The sequence below is a fragment of the Megascapheus bottae genome, chromosome 22, assembly GCF_031878675.1.
Source record: "Megascapheus bottae isolate mThoBot1 chromosome 22, mThoBot2.hap1, whole genome shotgun sequence".
Lineage (NCBI taxonomy): Eukaryota > Metazoa > Chordata > Mammalia > Rodentia > Geomyidae > Megascapheus > Megascapheus bottae.
In genome coordinates, this window is record NC_143530.1 from 16,550,342 (window position 1) to 16,569,576 (window position 19,235).

General features: G+C 38.2%; 1 protein-coding gene and 3 pseudogenes across 1 annotated transcript; all 4 read right to left on the minus strand.

The window, feature by feature from the left end:
* LOC150048215 (putative vomeronasal receptor-like protein 4) overlaps positions 1–328 on the minus strand; it is a 922-nt pseudogene extending 594 nt beyond the window's left edge.
* A 388-nt stretch (positions 329–716) lies between these two features.
* Positions 717–1,605, minus strand: LOC150048216 (vomeronasal type-1 receptor 4-like; annotated as a pseudogene).
* Positions 1,606–11,634: 10,029 nt separating this feature from the next.
* Positions 11,635–17,116, minus strand: LOC150048217 (olfactory receptor class A-like protein 1; annotated as a pseudogene).
* Positions 17,117–17,209: 93 nt separating this feature from the next.
* On the minus strand, positions 17,210–18,100 carry LOC150048218 (vomeronasal type-1 receptor 4-like). The gene has a single exon (XM_090356208.1). The coding sequence runs from the start codon at positions 18,098–18,100 to the stop codon at positions 17,210–17,212; it is 891 nt and encodes a 296-aa protein (XP_090212334.1).
* Between the last annotated feature and the right edge of the window lie 1,135 nt (positions 18,101–19,235).

The window sequence follows — 19,235 nt, forward strand, 5'->3', positions numbered from 1 at the left end:
TCTGGGGCTGATGGTGATGGCCTGGACCAGGGTGAGGAGATGGTGCTGCAGATGGAAAGACCCCGAGCTAGCCTTGTGAGGTAAAGAATGACCTTACAGCCTATTTCACCAAAGAAGTTTCCCATCTCAAAGGCTATTGTCTTCTTAATTCCTTTTAAAAGAAGGATCATGATATCTGTAAAAGCTAAATGGATAAATATAAGGTATATAGATTTGTTCTGCATGCCTTCAAATATGAATAAGTAATTCACCAAACAAGAATGTTCCTCACAATGCCGAATCCAGTCACAAAGGAAAAGGTACTTCCCTTCACAAGAGACAAAACCATGTCTTCGTTTGTAGGCAGAGAAATAGCTTTGAAGAAAACCCAAGTTGACCTTGATACATACCTGGAAAAAATGTCTCATATCATAGTGTTTGTATGGAGTGGAAGAGATCATCACAATATATGTAATATGTAATATGTTGTATTTTATACATGCATCATCAATGGAAAGAATTCTTTCTTTCCTTTGGCACTATTTTTGGGCCATTCTATGTAGTGTAAAATGTCTTCCTGACAATACCTTTTTAAAAGGCTGCATCATGAGGACGATTTGTGTTAGAAAGTTTTTCTGGGGATTAGCAATCTAATGAAAAACACAAATTTGACTCATATAGAACTCATCAAATCGCTAAAACATATATTCAATAAAGTCAATGAAATGGAACGTTCTTCAGTGTGTTTTATGCCAACATTCAGCCAGATTTCTGTTTGGAAATCAGTATAAAGGGACTGAGAATTGCATAACCAACCCTCAGATATTCTTGAATATTTCCAATAATGGAATTATTTTCTAAGAAGGTATATAAAAATAGAGAAAGAATACATTCTGTCCAATAAAAGAAAAGAAAGCAAAGCATGAGAAGGAGAATATTATGAGCAGCTTTCATCTCAGGAGAAACTTTGTAGAGAAGCTTGGATGTGTGAAGGTAGGCGACGCACTGGTGGTGCTTGTGGAGAAGAAGCACCATGTAGCCACTGGCCACAGCCATGATGCCCAGCATCCCTCAACACCATGAGGGCAAGAAAAACCCATCTCATTAGCAAGTTGTCTGCTGCAAAATAGCAATACTTGTCACTTTGAGTACTTTGGGACATGTTCATACTGCTGATATTTTTTATGTGGTAGAATAAGTTCATGCTTATGAAGGAATTGAGTATCCAAAACAATAACAATGGGAGAAGGATGTGCCATGCAGATTGAAGCTTTAGCTTTCTCCAGGCAGAGTCTCTGGGGCTGATGGTGATGGCCTGGACCAGGGTGAGGAGAGTGCTGGTGCAGATGGAAAGTCCTCGAGCCACTCTCTCTAGGTAAATACAAATCATACAGCCTATATCCTCTAAGAAGTTCTTTACTCCAAAGATTGGTAGTGTCTTTGGGATTCCTTTTATAAGAAGCATTATGATGTTTGTAAAAGCCAAGTGGATGAACAGAGGTATACAGATTTCTTCTTGTTACCTTTAAACATGTGCATGTAAGTCAAAAGAATGAAGATATTCCCCAGAATGCCAAGTGCAGACAAAGAAAGGAAGACTGTTCCCTTGAAGAATCTCAAAGACATGTCTTACTTTATAGGCAGAGAAATTTGGATTCAGCAACCACCATATTTAAGAAACTGTTGATAAGGACAGAACCCACCTGCAAAAAAAATCATATATAACATACATTTTCAGGAAAAAGAACAGTCATGTTCCATGTACTAGTTTGATTTATCTATTTATCTTTTCTTCCCTGTCCTGGGCTTGAACACAGGGACTAAGGACTGTCCTTGGGCTTTCTCAAGCTAGCTTTCTACTACCTGAGACACTGCACCACTTCTGGCTTTTTCTATGTATGTCATATCCTGACAAATGGAACCTGAGTCTTTGTGCATGGTAGGCAAGTTCTCTACCACTAGGCCAAACTCCTGACTCCAAGTTTATCTTTTACCTAAAGGACTCTATTTTTATTTCCCTATGGGACACTCCTTGAGCATCTTTTAGTATAGACTAAACTACCATCTTTATTTCGGGTAAAAGCAGATACCGTGAAAACTTTACAAGAAGGCATAGGAGATACACTAGGTCTCCTTGGCACAGGTGAAACTTTGTTAATCAAGACCCAGAAACACAACAAATTTAAGAAAATTTGTACAATTGTTACTGCATTAGACTACCGAGCTTCTGTATGGCAAAGGACATAGCTAGCAAGTTAAATAGAAAGCCCACAGTCTGGGCTTCAAAGTAATAACTATCCCCTTAAAATGAGCTAAAGACTTAAAGAGAGGAAATATGAATGGCCTATAGACACATGAAGAAATGCTCGAGATCTCTGGCCATAAAAGAAATGCAAATCAAAACAACTTTGAGATTCTACCTCACTCCAGTCAGAATGGCCATGATCAAGAAATCTAATAACAGATGCTGGTGGGGATGTGGCCAGGAGGGATCACTACTACACTATTGGTGGGAGTGCACACTCATCAGCCACTATGGAAAGCAGTATGGTGGTTCCTCAAAAGACTAAACAGAGTTCCCCTAAGACCCAGCATTTCCATTCCTTGGCATTTACCCAAACGTCCAGAAACAAGGACATACTAAAGCCACTAGCACAATGATGTTCACTGCAGCACTATTTACCATAGCAAAGATAATGGAACCAACCCAGATGCCCCTCAGTACATGATTAGATCAAGAAGATGTAATACACACAGTGGAATTCTATGCTGCCATCAGAAAGAACAACATCTCCCCATTTGTAAGGAAATGGAAAGACTTGGAAAAAAATCATATTAAGTGAAGTAAGCCAGACCCAAAGAACATAGGATCAATGGTCTCCCTTATTTGTCCTAATTAGTACACATCTAGGACTCTCTTAGCAGAGAATTATAATAGTGTAAAATCCAGGTGCTTATAAGGTCATGTGGGATGAGACTAAATGAAAGGATCTCTAGGATATGGAAACAAGAGCTTTATCTTGTATGGTTATTGTTCTTAATGTACTATGTTATTTCTCTTCCCTTTTGTTGCCCTTACTGTTAATCTCATATTGTTACTGTATTTGATTTTGTTACCTGGTATATCGTATGTATATGTTCATTTGTTTCTTTGAAATAGGAAAGGGAAGGGAGAAAATAAGATGATTGGGATGGGGTAGGAGGAGGAAATGGAGACAAAAACATGAGAAGGGGTATCAATGTGTGAGAAGTATTGCACCTAGTATCTGGCAAATATAACTTTAACTCCTCTATACATTATCCTGGCAATAAAAAATAAAATAAAAAATGCAATAAAAGCAGTCTCCAGGGTTTTTTGAAACTAAATATGGTGAGAATTTGTTGTGGTGCCATTTCAACTCCTAACTTTTGCAACTTTTAATTCTATTTTGGGCCATTATACCACCAAGGAAAGGAAAACTCTGTCAATGTAGCCTTTTTTGTTCAAAATAATACTAATAATCATATTCATATTTAAATTTTCTTATAGAGTTTGTTATGTTCAAGAAGTAATCTACTACCTACCAAATGTAACTATAACCCTTCTATACATTTCCCTGACAAAATTTAACAGTAATAATAAAATAAAATAAAATGCAGTCTTTATCAATATGTTCACAAATCTAAACTTTCTACCTAGATTTTTTGAGTTCATAATAGCAAAATCAGTCTACTTCCTTAAACTCAACACATATATATATATATATTTTAAAAATTTTGTTGTGAAAAGTCGTGAAGAGTAATGCATCCACCACCTGATGAATGTAACTGTAACCCATCTATACATTACCCGGATAATAAAAAAATATTGCTGGGGTGATGTATAGAGGGGTTACATTTATAGTCATAAGGTATGAGTACATTACTTCTAGAACATTGTTTCCTTTTCCATGTTTTTCTCCCACTCTCTCCCTGCCCCAAGTAGTAAAGTTCATTTCCAACAGTGTCTTGTGATTATTGTCTTTACATTGGTTCACCCTTTGTCCTTTGTCTCATCTTGTATTTCCCCTTCCCTTTAAGTCCAAAATATTTAGCATGTCCAACTCACAACACTGAATCTCAAAGTCCTTTAATCAGAATTTCTCCCCATTATAATTTTTTTCATCCTATTATATTCCCATTAAACCTTTCCAGAGACCTTCACGCATGTCTCACCTGTCACCCCCTCGATCGCCCCCCATTCCCCGCCCCACCACACATAGACAGTTCTGAAGTGCTGTTCAATACTCATCAAAAGGTAAGAAATAAGTATTTAACAAAACAAAAGATTCTATGGAAGTTATTGAAAGGCATTGAAAAGGTTTATGTTTTGCTTCAAAGTTTTATCTTTGATGCCTATACTTCAACATTATTGTGTTTTAATATGTAAAATGATTTGATGAGTTTTAGTGCTGAGAAGTGTTCAGTGGATTATTGGTCCTTAATAGTAGGTCAAACTTTAGAACCTCTTCAGCTATGATGCAGTACTTAAAAAACCGAATCAGCCGGTGGTGGGGGGAGGGAAATGGGGACCAAGACATGAGAAAGGGTACCAATGTATGTGAATTAATGCACATACATATCTGGTGAATATAATGTAACCCTTCTATTAATCACAATAAAAATATATGAAAAACAACCCTTGAATCAGCAATAGAGTCTCTGCTCACCAGATATCAGAGAACCCCACTGGCTCCAGCTAGAAAGAGTGCCCTAGAGGAAGTATGGCTTGCTTCCTGAGGATCATTAGGAGAAGTTTAAATTCCCATTGTATGCTCCTGTGGCTCGGAATGAAGCCGGAATCATTTCTACCTTGGTTCATGTTTATCAAGGGAAAAGAAGAGAAGGGAATTACCTAGATATTATGTGCTGTTATAAGATGAGAGCAGTTTGTGTTAGTATTACTGAGTGTTGACTGCATGTAGTAGTCAGTTGGGGGCATTATTGGTTCAAAATAATAATATTCAAATAGAGTGTCATGATATTATTTTAAAGTTGCTGCATGACCTTAGCAAAAACAATGATCTTAACAGACTTTTCAGGCTACTTTATCTCTGTCACTTTTCCTAAGAAGTTTGCAAGTTCCTCATCAGACCAAGTTCACTTTTCTTATTCGAGCCTGGATAGGATTTAATCTTTCATATCTAATGGCTCTATTTTCATTTTTTACTAGAAATTATGTAAAATAACTGGCAGTTTTGTAAATTTTATTTTATTGTTGTGGTGATGTACAGAGGGATTACAGTTACATTCATCATGTAGTGGGTACTTTACTTCTTGAACATTTATACCCCTTCCATGTTTTTCTCCCAATTCCCTTTCCCCACCCCTCCCACTTGTTTTTCCCTTCCCTTCCCATCATATTAACTGAAGTAGCAAGACCCAAAGAAACATAGGCTGCATGGTTTCCCTCAATGAAGCAAAGTAAGATCTTTTCATTAATCCATGGAACATTTTTGCATATTTTGGAATACCTTCTGTCAGCTGTTCTGTTCTCCTTCCCTCTTTACAGGATTGCTTTAAATTACCTTGTTCTGGAAGTCTCTCACAGCATGATCTTCATGAGGCCTGAGTTATACTGATCCTTGGTATCGGGTAGCTTTATCATTGTATTGATTCCTTTGCAGTCCTTCCCTGACAATTGAGGCAATTTGGTATATCCCATGGAATCATAGGAAGCAATGATCCATTCTAAATATCAAGCATATAGTGAAACATGCTACAACATTGAAAGACAAAGACCAACAATGACTAACAAATTTTACATTTTCTTTAAAAATTTACAGTTAAAATGGAATTCTACATAGCCACCACACAAGATGAAAAAATGACATTTGCTGGGAAATGGATGAAACTAGAGCAAATTATGTTGAGTGAGATAAACCAAGACGGAAGGAATAAAAGACATATGGGTCTCCTTAATATGTGGATATCAGGTCCAAACAGTACAAGAGCCATGAACTCAATTCTCCACCCCCCCTACCCCGCCGTTTGTAGGGCTTGAACTCTGGGACTGCTTGCTGTCCCTAGGATTACTGGTGTGAGCCACAACACCTAGCTGAAAACTAGTTTTAAAGACAGGATTTATAATAAACTAGACAGATAAAACCCTGTCTGGGCCTAGCATGCAAGGTTATGCAAGTTGAGGCAAGTTAATGCCCACACTGGGACATTTTCTTATATAAAAATAAGATAGTTGCCTCTTGCTCCATAACACTATGATAAAATTCATGTGACTTCCCTCAGTTTATGAAACTCACAGCTTCATCAACCCTGTCATGTACTCCATGATTCAAGCAAAGAGGCTAACATTGAAGTTTCTGAGGCACATTTTTTTGTAGCACATATGAATTAAATAAGGAATTGTTAAGTCTACTCACCATGTTAGCTGTGGTGAGGACACTCTGGCTTAGTCCTTCTGGCCTAGGGAGGCTTCTCAAGCCATACTTGTACCTTCTGTGTATCCAGAGCTCTCAGAAACCACCTGACACTTCAGTTTCCACACTTGTCTTCCTGACAAGGAGGAGAAAAGTCTGTAGAGTTTCAGTCCCTGAAGTCCAACTTTGCTTTTCCCTCCACAATTACTACATTGATTGCATCAGGAATTGTATCAGGCTTAATTATCATTTAGTTCTTCTGCATACAACAGAGAGAAAGTATAACTTGAGAGCAGGTATGCGAGGGGGAAGTGAAGAAAGACTGACAATGACCAAGAAAGAAATGTGCTCATTACTTGACTTAGGGAATGGTAATTCCTTTGTACAGCGCCTTAATAACAACAATAAAATTATGTTTTTACAGAATGAGAGAGTGAACTATAGACCAAGTTTCTGTACATACACTTGTCATATCTCCTAAAGTTTCAACCTTTGGGAAGCAGCTTTTGAAATAGTAAGCCATGCTCTTTCCTTCTCAAGTCCTTCTGTAAATCTGTGACATTGATAAAGAATGCTTAGTACTTGGGGCTCCAATTTCTGTGTAAGCCCCAGCCATTCTTCTAGGGGTGGTAAGAATCCCCTAGTTCTGTGTTCACACATGGGCCCTTCAACGTCTTTGCTTCATTCAACAATAAATAATACACATTAAACCAGCTGTTACTCTCTTTCCCTTTTCCAAACAAAATTCTATTGATTACTTTTTCCCACCTGGTTAAAACTTTTCTTTTGTTTTTTCATTGGAAAGCTGGTGTACAGATGGGTTACAATTTCATAGGGAAGGAAATGAGTCTAATGCCGTTCTCCATTCCCTCAACATCTCCTGATATCAGCCCCTCCTACTTACTCCCCCCTCTCCAACTTGTAAATTTCATTTCCAACCCAGTATCTTGTGAGTATCCCTGTTGCATTCATTCACTCTTTGTGCTTTGTCTCACCATTTCTGTAATTCTGCTTTCTATCCCAGTATCTGTACTATTTATTTAACTGTATATGCAACATAAAATGTAAGAAAATAAAAAACAGTGCTATTGGGGGGAGGATAAAGATAAACTAAAGGAAAAAATAAAAATGAAAGAGAAAGAAATGACTGCATACAGTACACTAAGGGGGGAAAATCTTTTGTTTTATATCTTATATTTCATTAGATTAACATCATTTTATAAGGTGATTGCAATTGTACTATTATGATCCTCTGCTAGAATTATCTAAGATATACTAATTATAAATAAGGAAACTAGGCAAAGGCCTGTTTCTTTGCATCTGTCTTACTTCATTTAATATCACTATTTCCAGACTTTCCATTTTCTCCTTTTCTTTCCTTCCTTCCTTCCTTCCTTTCTTTCTTCCTTCCTTCCTTCCTTCCTTCCTTCCTTCCTTCCTTCCTTCCTTTCTTCCTTCCTTCCTTCCTTCCTTCCTTCCTTCCTTCCTTCCTTTCTTCCTTCCTTCCTTCCTTCCTTTCTTCCTTCCTTTCTTCCTTCCTTCCTCCCTCCCTCCCTCCGTCTCTGCCTCCATCCTTCTCTCTCTCTCTCTCTCTCTCTCTCTCTCTCTCTCTCTCTCTCTCTCTCTCTCTCTCTCTCTCTCTCTCTTTGGGGGGTGGAGGGGTCAGTTGGTCATGGTGCTTGAACTCTGGGCTTGGGCACTGTCACTGAGCTCTTCAGCTCAAGGATATCGCTTTACCAGTTGAGTTGCAGCACCACTTCTGGTTTTGTAGTGGTTTGTCGGAGATAAAGTGTCTCATAGACTTTCATGGCTAGCTGGCTTTGAACCATGATCCTCAGATCTGTCTCTTGAGTGGCTAGAATTACAAGCATGAGCCACAGGCACCCAGCAAGAATTTCCATTCTTATCAATGGGTTGATGTCATTCTTTCTGATGGAAGCATAAAATTCCACTCTGTATGTATGCCAAATTTTATTTACCAACAACTGATGGGCATCTAGGTCTGTGTAATGTTAAATCTCGCTTCTATAATTTACCAATTTCAAAGACTGGCCCTATGCATTTTTTATTCTAATGCCATGAAGGACCTTCCTAATCCCTACTACAAAAGATTGTAACTAAGTAGGGATATAAGGCTGGGCTGCAAGGGGAGAATAGCACTATTTTTTCCCGTCGTGAGAGACAAGCTCATGGTCACTGAGTCTGGTGACTGAGACAATACACTATCATTTCTGAATCTATAATGGTATCAGTTTTGTAATGTACATATTACTTTTCTCTTGAAGAAATGTGTGTGATTTTCCTTTCTTCCTTGTAAAAGAAACAATGCTTAAATCAGACAGTGAACCTGAGGAAACTAACCCAGTAAATGAAAGCATGAAATCTTCTCAGCACAATTAAACACTACTTGTACATTTTACTCATTCTTCCCAGACAGCAAAACAGAGCTGAAAAGTCTATGTTCCTCCTTGCCTGTGCCACTTTTCCCCCTAAGAAAGAAGACTGTCTTCAAGATTTCAGTGCTGGATCCTTTGGAAATCCATATGGAAACAAATCAATCCATCCTTATAAAAAATTATCCTCAGACACAGGTAGATACTTGTGGAAAAATTCTTGGATCTGAGCTAATGACCTGGGACAAGAGTCTCAAGAATAAGGAATCATGTCTGTGAAGTTTCATCCTGAATAATGAAGACCCAGCAGAAACACTGGGTAGAAACTCAGCACTGCCAGTAGCCATGTGTGAACAGACACCTGGTCTCCTTTCCTAGATTCTTTCACCAGCTGTGAATTTGGTTTCCAGACCAGGTTTTCTGAGGTTGACTCCATTGGGGCCAATGTAGAGCCTCTGTCCACTAACTGTGGCTTCCAGAGTGCATCCCTGAGCTCCAGTGACCTCACAAGAATGCTGACAGGCTCATTGCTCTTAGAGGCTGTTACTCCAGATAGTTCCTTCTCAGCATGGCCATGCCTTCAGCCTATAAAGGCGTCTCCCTGCATAGTGGTGGGGGGGGGGGCAGAAGGAGGGCACCAGGCAGCAGAAAAGAGAATGAGCACACAAGCAATGAATCTTCAGTAGGCTCAACTACTTTCAGAGTCATTAACACTAAAATTGTTCTTGCCCATACTACTCCTGAAAGGGTGTCCACCTCAGGTTTTTATTCATTAATCTACAAAGTAGCCATTCCCATGTGTCTCTGAGGTTTCCAATTCATTTTAGAAGCATCCCCTTAGTTAAGACACTATCCATGTCAAATCTGTATCCTCTCTGAATTAAGATACTGAGAAAGAGTAGTATACTCTGAGGAAGCTTTCTCGTGTTTAAAGTAATGGAGAGATCACATTGCTTCAACATGTGAATATTGAACAAGGAATATGCCGAAAGTAAACAAATGTAAACAAACAAACAAACAAAAAGCTCCAATAGTAAATCAAAATGTTGACAAAAATGGTAGCTTTTAAACAGAATGATAGCCCACCAAGTTTAGTGTGTTAATTGCACAATGTTTTCTTTGTTCTTGACTATATTTGTGAGACATATATGTGTCCTAGTAACAGCAGTGAAAATAAATGACTGCTTCTTCAGTTTGAACCGTTACCTTTTTCATACTTTGTTACAAAATGGAGTGGTCACACCTAGTTCTATTTATCCATCCATGTCTCATGTAATATGTGTATATATTCTGGTTCTGGAAGAATTATTTGGTGCAAAATTTCAAACTATTTACTTGCCATTGTATATATATATATATATATATATATATATATATATATATATATTGGCAAATTAAATTGTGCAATGCCCATTGTTCATTTGTATATTTATACAGTGTATTATGTAATCTTTTCTCTCTCTTTCTTTTTCTCTTTCTCTCTCTCTCTCCCTACCCCCTTTCTTTCTCAGAAAGGTATAGAGAAATGCTTAAAAGTAACTGCCATGGGCTGGGAGTTTTGCCTAGTGGTAGAGTGCTTGCCTAGCATGCACGAAGACCCGGGTTTAATTCCTCGGTACCACATACATAGCAAAAAGCTGGAAGTGGTGCTCAGGCTTAAGTGGTAGAGTGCTAGCCTTGAGAAAGTCCAATGACAGTTCAAGCTCTGAGCCCAAGCCCAGGACTGGCAAAAAAAAAAAAAAAAAAAAAAGTAACTGCCAGGGGCCAGGAATTTGTTATTGGTAGATTTCTTTCCTAGCATTCAGGAAGACTGGGGTTCAATTCCTTTGTACCACATACATGCAAAAAAGCCAGAAGTAGTGCTGAGGCTCAGGTGGTAGAGCTGTAGCCTTGAGAAAGTTCAACGACAGTGCTCAGGCCCTGAGCTCAAGCCCAGGACAGGCAAAAAAAAAAAAAGAAAAATAAAGTAACTACCCATTTTCTTTATGCATTTCTGTTTTCCTTCACATGCAATCACACAGTGATAGATGAACAACGCAGAATCTCCAGTATCATAGTTTCCTTTCCTACTTTAGAGTTTTATTTTTAAACAGTGCAGTGAAAGTTATATAAATGTGTGTTTTGTGAACATGCATATACATGAAACAATTTGAGATCTCTAATATATCAGAAAAATGATGCAATAGTGTGATTTCCATTACAGATCCTTGCATAACCATGACAGAAGTTTTCAATTAACATACAAACATAGTTAAACTGAATTTATTAAAAACAGTAAAGTTTATTAAGAAAAGGGAGAATAAACTCTCACAAGAGACTAGTGGGCAGAGTCAGAGAGCTCAATGACGCAGTTTTTGGTGTTCAGTCTTAGAGCTTACAAAGCAGTTTTTAGAGACTTTTATGAATGTATACAGACAAAAATGTTTTTTCTTAAATACATCTTCTTATATCTTCTACCAAAATTCCCTTGCTTGGTAGATTTGCTCAAGTTTCTGATTGTCTCCTTATTAATTCTCTACATTGAAACTAAAATCTAATTCTGCTTTTTTCATATATTTCTTTGATTGTTGCTATCTATAAGATTCTCCTTCCTCCTTTAAAAATATCATTACTTGGGCTGAGAATGTGGCTTAGTGGAGAGTGCTTGCCTAGCATGCATGAAGCCCTGGGTTGGATTCCCCAGTTACATGTAAACAGAACAACACAGAAACAGAGACCTGTTAACCACCCAAAGAGTAAAATGAACTATTTCAAACTTCTGTAAAATCATTGAAACACTATCCTAATGCCTTTCTCTCCCACAAATTTTGAAAATATTTAGGTTCCTGAACTATTTCAAACTTCTGTAAAATCATTGAAACACTTTCCTAATGCCTTTCTCTTCCACAAATTTTGAAAATATTTAGGTTTCCATCTCTGAGAATCAGAAAATATGGACTAAGAAATGCGTAACCAATGGACAAAAATTGATGGAGAGTTAGTATCACAGAATTATCCTGCAAGAGAGAATTTGAAAGGAAAGAAAAAAGATAACCTATACAATGGAAGAAAAGAAAACAGAGCATCAGGAGGAGAACACTCTGAGCAGCTCTCGTTTCAGGAAGAGTTTTGTGGAGGTGAGAGCTCTGAAGGTAGAGAACACGCTGGTGGTGCTTGTGGAGAAGGAATATCATGTAGACACTGGCTCCACCCATGGCACCCTGAAACATGGCATTGTTTATGGCCATGAGAATAAGAAGTATCCATGTGATTTTCTGACTATCTGGTTAAAAAAAACAATAATGGATATTTTTAGCAACTTCTGTTTTGTTTTTTGGGCTACTTGTGATGTAATGAAGTAGGTTGATGCTTTCAAAGATTTGAGGATCCATAAGAAGAGAAGCAGGGGAAGCATTTGCCATGGAGTCTTTGGCTTGAATCTCCATGGCAGAGAGTCTCTGGGACTGATGGTGATGGCCTGGACCACAGTGAGGAGGCTGCTGGTGCAGATGGAAAGGTCCCGGCTCAGCCTCTCCAGATAAACAACCATCTTGCAGCCTGTGTCATCCAGGAAGCTGCTATTGCTTTCAATAAACCTTAGGAAAAGACTAGGATGGTATTTGTAAAAGCCAAGTGGATGAGAATAAGGTGTATAGATTTCTGCTGAGCACCTCTCCAAAGTCTGTATATCAAATTCACCAAAACAATGACATTTCCTACAATGCCAAGTGCAGTTACAAAGAGGAAGATAATTCCTTTGAGCAGAGTCACGATCCTGAGCAGATAACATTGGATTCGGCAATCACTTCTCTGAAAGAAATTATCTGTAATGATGATAGAAATCTGTGAAACTTAGTATTTTTCTGGAGTATAAGGAACAATCATAATATGTATAATTGTTCAGATATTGTTGGTCTCATAACAATCTTTCCCTTTGGGCTTTTTAAAAAATTTTTTTATTGTAATTAATAAAAGGGTTACATGATATTTGCCAGATAGAAGGTGCATTAATTCACATACACTGATACCCTTTCACATGTCTTGGTACCCATTACCCTCCCCCCACCCTTCCCAACCTTTGGGATTTTTTGTGAGTTCTATTATTCTCAAGTCCTCTTTGGACTACCAAAATCCAAACATCCAAATTTGTAGTTTAGAATTTTTTTGAGCACTGTCATGGTCAGTATTTGATTCTGAACACAAAACTGACTCACTATTTCTAGAGTCATATTTCTAGGAAGTAGTCTCCTTCACATTTCTGCTTCAGATGCTTGCCTGGTCAAGTATTGAAGAATGAAAGTCTTAAGGCTTTCACACCTTCTCAGCAACATTATTGCATAGTTAAAGAGAAATAGGCATTCACATTTCTGACGGAAACTGGTGCAACAAATTATGCATAAATGAAAGAATTGTCAGGACTACTCACTTAGGCAGCTCTGATGCAAAGGCTAGGTCAGTCCGTCTGGCAAACTGAGGCCGACCAGGCCCTAATTGTACCAATCCCATGTGTGAAGCATTTGGATTTCATTAACTGACAGACTTTATTTTTCTTAGTTTTATCCATGTCAGAGAGAAGAAAGCTCTGAAGAATCTCAGTCCCTGAAGTACAACTTTTCCTCTCCCTCTACAATTAGTACATATCATTGTCTCAGAAGTTATCATTGCCTCAGAAGTTGTCTTTGGCTTAAATGAGACTTAATTATTTTAATAGGAAGAAGTGAAGTGAAAAACTGAACGGCAAATCAAATGTCTAGAACTTATGTCTACAGTGTCTTCAAACTTGTTTTCAACTTCCTAAAGTTGCAAGATTTGGAGCAGGATGACATTAGCTTGTGAGACAGAAGAGGTCAGTCCCATTGCATTCTGAAGTCCTTTAAACACAGAATATAATAAAGGATGTTCAGTACTGGAGACTCCTCACTTGAAGAAATCCTGATCGGATTCTTTGATGACAAGGACATTTGAGCCATGCCTCCATTCGTACATTTTTCTGGGAAATTGGAGATAGAGTCTCAGAGTTTTCTGTTGGAGTGAAGCTAGGATTCTCTAGATTGAAGCCTCCTAACTAACTAGGTTGCAGGTGTGAGGCACTTGTGCCCACATTTTGAAGATTTTTATTTGTACCAAGTATGGGAAAGTGTTCACGTTATGACATTTCCATTTGTGCATGCAATGTGTTCCGGTCCAACTGACCTCATCTGTTTTTATTCACCTATTCAATTGAAAAAAATTACTAACCAGAATATACAAAGAGATCAAACATTAAAGATCTACAGAAATCATAATGCATGAACAGTTAACCCAATTAAAACTAGACAAGTAGATGGGAGTTTGTCCTAGTGGTAGAGTGGATCTTAGTATGCACGATGACCCAGGCCTGCTTACTTGGTACCATAGAGACAGAAAAAGCCAGAAGTGGTGCTTTGGCTCAAGTGGTAGAGCTCTAGCCTTGAGAAAGTCCAAGGACAGTGCTCAGGTCCTGAGTTCAAGCTCTGGAGCTGGCAAAAAATAAAATAAAATTAGAAAATAGGCAAATAAATAGAACAGAGAGCTGTCAGAAGAAGTACAAATGGCTAAAGGGATGTTCACCATCTTTAGCCATAAAGGACATGAAAACTTCATGTCACCAGCACAATGACCATCTTAAAAAACAACAATAAATACAGTGAGACTATAGGGGAAGGGAACTTATTCACTGATGGGGGGAATGTCAACCAGTGTAACCACTGTGAAAACATGTTCTCCCTCCCTATTCATTATAATAACCATAACTGGGACTGGAAACTTCAATGAGCTCAAGCATATCTTTTCAAAAAAACAATTCTAAGGGTTAACTTCTGCAATTCAATTGCACTGAAGAATAATGCTTCTATTATTTATTCTACTGCGATGAAGGAACATTGAGAATAAATACAGACACGTGGCTTGGATGTAGTGGCAGTGGTACTGGGCTTGACTGAGAGGCAAACTAATGATTGTTTGTTTCCCATTTTTGCATTTTGGACACTGAAGGTACAAAAACAAAATCCTGTTTATAAATGAAAGAACATCCCTTAGTAGTGTGAATGATTTCCATGATTTAAATTTGAATGGAAAAAGCCAGACAAAGAGGGATGGAATGAGTTGCATATGGTAAGAATGAAAGTAAACAGCAATTGAATAGTAGCAATAATTAATTTTACCTGGTGCAATGAGTAGCATTTCTTTCTTTGTTAAGTACAAATTATAAATTATGTTCCTATCACATTATACCCCAAGTTCATGGTAATTTGTGACTTCATTTCTACTTGATTCTAGTTATTTTCTGAGTCCTTGAAGGATTCACTAAGCATTCAGAAATGTGTTGTTTATTTGACATGTGCCTGCATATTTCTCTTGCTGCTGGATTGTAGTTACCTTGTCTTGCAGTCTGCTGTAGTTCAGTGGTTCCTGCCTGTGGCCCCAGCTACTCAGGAGGCAGGTTGTTGGAACACTGTGGTAAGATATTCTAGGCAGATTTTAGTTGTGAGCCAATCTCATTTGTAAGCTGGTCTTGTGCTGTATGTGTGCCATCGTAGCTAATTTGGAGACCATGTGTATAAGGATGGTGGTCTGAGCCTAGCCGGAAGGTAGGAGGGGATGAAAGTTTTCATTTAAAAAATGTAGAAGGAAGAGCTGAGTGTGGTTATAAAAATCACTTGGTTCTGGCTCATGAACAAGCCTGAGGACCTATGGATAGAAGGAAAGTTCCAGATCTGAACCTACAGGCCTGAAGCTACCTAATCTTTGTTAATGGAGCCAAAAACACAGGATGGAAGAGAACCTCTTCAACCATGGTGCTGTAGAATTGGCTACACACAACTCCAAAACTGAAGTTAGGTAGTCCTATGTTAGTCTGCACGAGAATCAATTGCAAATTCATCAAACTCATCAATTTAAGACCAGCTATTACGAAAATGCTACAGGAAGAGAGAGGGGAAACTCTAGGGCTTCCTTGCAAGGGTTGAACCTTGCTAAGTATAGATCCAAAGATGGTGGTTTGAAGCCAACCTGGCTATGAAAGTTTGTGAGACTCTTATCACCAATAAAACACCAGAAGCTGAAAGTAGAGCTATGGCTAAAGGGGCAGATCACCTAGAATTGGGAGAACATAAGATTAAGAATTACCTGTCCACTGTCCAAAGTTGACTTAATATCTTATAATGAGACTTATGCATTCCATACAAGTGTCTGTTTCAATTCCAAACAAACAAACAAAAATAAAACCTCACAAGGCGGACTTGGTGACTCACACCTGTAATCCTAGCTACTCAGGAGGCTGAATCTGAGGATGGTGGTTGAAAACCAGTCCAGATACTAATGTCTATGAGATGCTTATCCTCCAGTTAACTCCCAGAAAACCAGAAGTTGTGCTGTGGCTCAAGGCGTAAGCCTTGAGCTGAAGAGCTCAAGGACAGTGCCCAGGCACAGAGTTCAAGTCCTTTAAACAACAAAAAATAAAAAAAATAAAAACCAAACAATAACAACAACAAAAAACCGCATATTAAATAAATAGAGACTTGTGTGTAGGGACAAACGGGGAAAGTAATGGAAAGGCTGACATTGTTCCAAAAAAGAAATGTATTCATTACCTTACTTTTGAAATGGTGGCCCCCAGTCCAAAATATTAATAGTAACACTAAAACTATTTTCTGAGGACAAAAAGAAAGTAATTCACCTAAAATATTCAATCCCAGATGATTTTTGGATCAATAAATACAGACAACATTATGTAATGCAAAGGAGCTAATGATCAATACCTTTATTCAAATTTCTGTTGGATTACTGTTCATTTTCATTTGTTAGTTTGACATGCTTTGAATGCAGGAATAATCAGGTAATCTATGACCAAATTTAAATTCTTTTAATTCTGACTCGACTAAGCTAAGTTCTTTCAGAAGACAACACCTATTTTGCTATTTGTATATTGTTGATGAGTTTCATAATGCTGCTAAAAATTGAAACATGATTATGTATTAATAAATACTATTATTCTCCTACAGCTTTAAAGTTAATTATGAAGGAATTTGTACATTATTATATATCAAAATAATTTGATTAGTCTTTCAGTCATCAAAAAATTCCCTTCTATAGGTGTGCATTTACAAAAAAAAACACAAGCAAAATGGCTTTTTAATGTTTAGGTTTAATTCTCAAAGCAACATTAGTGCTGGGCATGCTGAAACAGCACACTAAATCACACTTGTCTATGATTTCCAGGCAGGAGGATTGCCTTGTCAAGCCAGACAGGATGAATGTAGCTGCAACACTCTTTTTCAAAAGTGAGAAGAAAAAGGCACCGGGGTCATTGATCAGTGGTAAGGAGGCTAGTAGAGCCTGGGCCAGGCGCATTTTGGTCTGCCAAACCAACAGAACAAAACAAAAGAAGGCATTAACAACTATGTAATCAATAATCAATGAAATGGAAATTTCATCCATGAGTTTTCAATGCCAACAATCAGCCAGATTTCTATCTTTGAGAATCAGTATAAAGGGACTGAGAATTGCATAACCAACCCTCAGATATTCTTGAATATTTACTACTATGGAATTTTCTTCTAAGAAAACATTAAAAAGAAGAGAAAGAACACATTCTGTCCAATAGAAGAAAAGAAAACAAAGCATGAGAAGGAGAACATTGTGAGCAGCTTTCATGTCAGGAGAAATTTTGTAGAGAAGCTTGGATGTGTGAAGGTAGGCGACACGCTGGTGGTGCTTGTGGAGAAGAAACACCATGTAGCCACTGGCCACAGCCATGATGCCCTGAAACCCAGCATCCCTCAACACCATGAGGGTAAGGAAAACCCACCTCATTAGCAAGTTGTCTGGTACAAAATAGCAATAGCTGTCACTTTGAGTAACTTGTGATACATTCAAACTGCTGATATTTTTCATGTGGTATAGTAAGTTCATGCTTATCAAGGCATTGAGTATCCCAAAAGACAGCAATAGGAGAAAAATGTGCCATGTAGATTGAAGCTTTAGCTTTCTCCAGGCAGAGTCTCTGGGGCTGATGGTGATGGCCTGGACCAGGGTGAGGAGAGTGCTGGTGCAGATGGAAAGTCCTCGAGCCACTCTCTGTAGGTAAAAAGAAATCATACAGCCTATATCCTCTAAGAAGTTCTCCATGCCAAAGGCTGCCAGTGACATCGGTAGCCCTTTTATAAGAAGCATAATGGTGTGCGTAAAGGCCAAGTGGATGAATACAAGATATATAGATTTCTTCTTGGTCTCTGTAAACATGCGCATGTAAATCAAAAGAACAAAAATGTTCCCCAGAATGCCAAGTGCAGATATAGAAAGGAAGATGGTCCCATTAAAAAAACTCAAAGACATATTTTACTTCATAGGCAGAGAAACTTGGATTCAGCGAATACCGTATTTAAGAAAGTGTTGGTAATGACAATAGGCAATCTGCAAAAAGAAATGATACAATAACCATTTTTTCAGCCTGAAAAGCAGTCATGTTCTGGCTAATCCATTACCTATAGGACTCTGTTTTTGATGTGACACTCTTTATGGGTCTACCAGAATAGTCTGAAATGCCTCCTTGACTGACATGTTCCCCAATGTAAACTTTCTACCTAGATTTTCTTAGTTCCTGCTGGCAAAACCCATCTACTTCCATAAATCCTACACATTTAATATGTCCAACTCAGAGTGACAGAAATGAACTTCAAAATCCTTTATCCAGAATGTCTCCATCTTTCTTTCATGTCTTTCATTGTATCACATTCCCACCAATCCTTTCCAGGGACCTGGCCTCAAGGCTCACCTGTCATCCCTCCCTCCCTAACCCCACCCCCAAATGGACAGTTGATGTCTCAATATTTTCTCTTTTTTTTTGCCAGTCCTGGGCTTGAGCCAGGGCCTGAGCACTGTCCTTGGACTTTCTCAAGGCTAGAGCTCAAGCCTCAGCACCACTTCCGGCTTTTTTCTATGTATGTGGCACGGAGGAATCGAACCCGGGTCTTCATGCATGTTAGGCAAGCACTTTAACCACTAGGCCGAACTCCTGGCCCTGCCTCAACATTTTCAATGTTTTTTTTAAAAATACAATCTCTGTACTATCTTGTTAAATACTCCTCTTTTACTTATATTTTGAGAGCACAACAACTCAAACATCTTTTGTGTTTCAATATGTCAAATGATTTGATGATTTTTACTGTTAACTAAATTTCAGTGGATTTTTGGTCCTCAGTATTAGGTCAAATTGTATAACATTTTCATCTATAATATTTTCAGAATTTAAAACTGAATCAGCCAATAGAGTCTCTGGTCATCAAATGTCAGAGAACTCTACTGGCTCCAGCAAGGAAGGGTGCCTTAGAGGAGCTATGGCTTGCTGTCTGAGTGTCATTAGGAGAGGTTTAAATTTTCATTGTGTGCCTCTAGGGGCCCCTGTGAGAAGCCTGAATTATTTTGGCATTTGTTGTGGCATTTATCAAGGGAGAGCTGGAGAAGGAATTAA

Excerpts from the sequence above, each read along its gene's own strand:
- LOC150048218 (XM_090356208.1), bottom strand. The coding sequence starts at position 18,100 with ATGTCTTTGAGTTTTTTTAATGGGACCATCTTCCTTTCTATATCTGCA.